At 35.3% G+C, this 3,352-nt stretch overlaps 1 protein-coding gene across 1 annotated transcript; it reads left to right on the forward strand.

Moving 5' to 3' along the window:
- The first annotated feature begins 777 nt into the window (after positions 1-777).
- Positions 778-1,412, forward strand: LOC145106848 (uncharacterized). Its single transcript, XM_079043776.1, has 3 exons — positions 778-883; positions 939-1,066; positions 1,155-1,412. The coding sequence occupies exons 1-3, from the start codon at positions 778-780 to the stop codon at positions 1,410-1,412; spliced, it is 492 nt and encodes a 163-aa protein (XP_078899902.1).
- Positions 1,413-3,352: the final 1,940 nt, after the last annotated feature.

The raw sequence follows: 3,352 nt of genomic DNA on the forward strand, positions 1-3,352 counted from the left end.
AATTTGAATTTGAATATTCAACAACTAAAATACTAAATAGTAGACTAGGGCAATGTAGAAAAAAAAAAGCGAGGATAAAAGAGCGAGGATAAAAACTTGGGGTAGCTGAGCAAATTGTCATGTGGAAATTTTGTACTCTTTTTTTATTGATGTGAGATATACAACAGTATACTTAGGCTAGGCGGAGTGGAACTGGACAACCTTCAGTGAATCCTAGGTGTACTCAACAACAAGAAGCAAAAACAGTACGCCGTCACCTCAGAATGTGTTGCTCGACATCGTAACTTGGTAGGTGCTTACCGAGTTTAAACCCTTCCCTTCAACAAATGAGCTAATGACTTTTAAAAAAATATATAAAAAAATAATACCTATAAATACAACCCCACATACCATTACATACCACATCAAAACCTACGTCTCCATTCTTTCTAAAATGTCATCTTCGTCTTCGGATTTTTTTGATGTGGTGTTAAAATCAGCCATAGAGGTCATTTAATCCGTTGAAGAGAGGATAGAAGAAGTACGTCAACAAAATATTGAAGATGCAAGGCGGAGAAAAAGAAAATACATACAAAGATATCGTGAAGTTTCTCACCAACGCCTCATGCAAGATTCATTTGATGAACACGCGACTTTTCAAGGCTATTATGTTTGTTGGCGTTTCCGTATGCACAAACATTTGTTTCATCGTATAGTCATCGAAGTCACAAAAGCTTTTCCATATTTCCAACAACTTTCAAATTCTAGAGGTACAGTAGGTTTTACTCTCTTACAAAAATGAAAAACCGCACTTTGTTAACTACATATGCTACTTCCCTCGATGCACTAGATGAGAATCTTAGCATGTATGCACGTACTACACGAGAAAGCCTTCACAAATTTTGTAAGTATGTCATGAGATTGTATTTTCCATGATATTTGTGTAAACCTATTTGTAGCGATGTCCAACAATTATATGATCATCATACAAATGTGCATGGCATCCCCAGAATGTTTGGAAGCCTACATTGCCTCCACTTGGAATGGGGAAATTGTTTTAATGCATATAAAGGACAATACGCCCGAGGTGATTATGGTTATTCAACCATCATACTTGAAGATGTGGACATGATTTGTAGATATGGCATACATTCTTTGGTTCTATTGGTTCCTAGAATGACATAAATGTTCTTAACACGTCTCCAATATTCGACGATATGTACAATAGGACTGCACCAGATTCTTTGTTTGTTATGCATGGAACACATTACATGTACGAGTATTATCTTGTGGACGGGATCTATCCAGAGCGTTCATGTTTTGTGAAGAGATTTTCTTGTCCTAATGATCGAAAGAGGTTGAAGTTTAAAAGAGCTCAAAAGAAAGTGGGGAAAGATGTTGAACGAGCTTTTGACTCTCTTAAAAAACATTAGCATATACTGAAATACAATGTAGGTTTTGTTAAAGAAAAGAAAATGAGTGAGGTGACATATACTTGTATCATATTGCATAATATGATTTTCAAAGATGAAGGAAATGCAATATGTGAGCATAACGAAACTAGATCGTTCCACCGACACAAGCATTTGAGATTGGAAACGAAGAGTACTTGGCAAGAAAATGAATAATTCATGATGTTGGGATCCATTGTGATATTCACAGAGACTTGACAGAACATATTTGGACTATTGACCACATCAACCTTAATTCGGAACCGGTCGATAATTTAGAAGGCCAATTTCCCGACTAATATGTCCTTTAGTTTATAGTAGCTATGGTGGTTTAGGTTTTTATTTTTTTAAGTGGTTAACTTGTTATGTTTGTATGTTTTTTTTTTTGAAGTGTGCAAGGTTAAGACTTTAAGTTTTTCCATTATTATTTTTATTATTTTAATTTGTTGCAGTTAAAAAATATTTTTTAAAAATGTTAACTTTAAATTGATGAAAAGTGTGGCAACCCACCCCTCCTAAATGACAAGATGTTGAAAAGGTGTAAAATAATGAGGTGTCACGTACATGACATCATTTTTTATGTGGCAAGCATGGCATCACTCCCAATATCCTTATATACATGAAAATAGGTTATAACTTAAAAAAATATATTTGGCCAATGCAAGTAATAAAAGTTTTAAAAAACATGAAAGTAAAAGTTGACCAATCTGCCTATACTAATAAACGAAATCTAATAATGTCACATGTCCCTTTTCTAGGTCGGACCTTAAAACCGTTTGGTGCGAGTGAATATTCAAGAAGAAAATTGACATGGATGGGAATGTGCACACACATAAAGTTAGGCTAGTTGCGAAGGGTTACACTCAGACCGAAGGAACTGAGTATGAGGAAAACTTCTTACCGGTTACCAAGATAAAGTCTATTAGAATATTACTTGCCATAATAGCTTTCTATGATTATGAAATATGGTAAATGGACGTGAAGACTGATTTCCTTAATAGGAAATTGGCAGAGGATGTCCACATGAAACAACTTGGGGGTTTCATTGATCCAAAATATCCTAATAGAGTGTGCAAGCTTGAGAGGTCTATTTATCGACTCAAACAAGCATCATGAAGCTAGAATATTTGCTTTCATGAAAAGGTCAAAGAGTTTGGATTTTCTAGAAGCGAGGTTGAGTCTTGTGTATATGCCAAAACTAGTGGGAGTAATGTGGTCTTCCTAGTATTGTATGTTGATGACATACTACTTATAGAAAATGATATTCGAACCCCACAAACTGTTATAACTTGGCTTGAAAAATGTTTCGCTATGAAGGACCTAGGAGAGGCAGCTTATATACTCGGCATTAGGATCTAAAGAGATAGATCTAAAAGTTTAATTGGGCAGAGCCAATGTACATATTTAGATAAGGTTTTGAAAAAGTTTAAAATGAAAGATTATAAGAAAGGATATTTACCCATTCAACATGACATAAGATTGAGAAATGATTAATCACCTAGTACGCCTGAGGAAAGATGATTCGATTCACATATGCTTCTGGTATAGGATCGATCATGTGTGCCATGACATGTACTAGAGTTGATATCTCATATACTTTAAGAATGGTGAGTCGATATCAAGAGAAGCCTAGAAATAGTCATTGGATGGTCGTGAAGAATATCGTTAAGTATTTGAAAATAACTAAGGATAAGTTAATGGTATATGGCAGTAAATAAGAGCTGGGAGTTACATGATATTCAGATGCAAGTTTGTAGACTGACAGGGACAACTCATGCTCACAGTTAGGTTGGGTGATTTTGCTGAATGGAGGAGCTGTTACATGGAAATGTTCCAAACAAAAGTCAGTGGCAGACTCGACATGTGATTAGGAGTGTATTGCAACATGTGAAGTAACACAGGAGGCTACATTGTTAAAGAAC

This window comes from Lactuca virosa, chromosome 4 (genome assembly GCF_052849685.1).
Source record: "Lactuca virosa cultivar CGN04683 chromosome 4, Lactuca_virosa_CGN04683_v6, whole genome shotgun sequence".
NCBI lineage: Eukaryota > Viridiplantae > Streptophyta > Magnoliopsida > Asterales > Asteraceae > Lactuca > Lactuca virosa.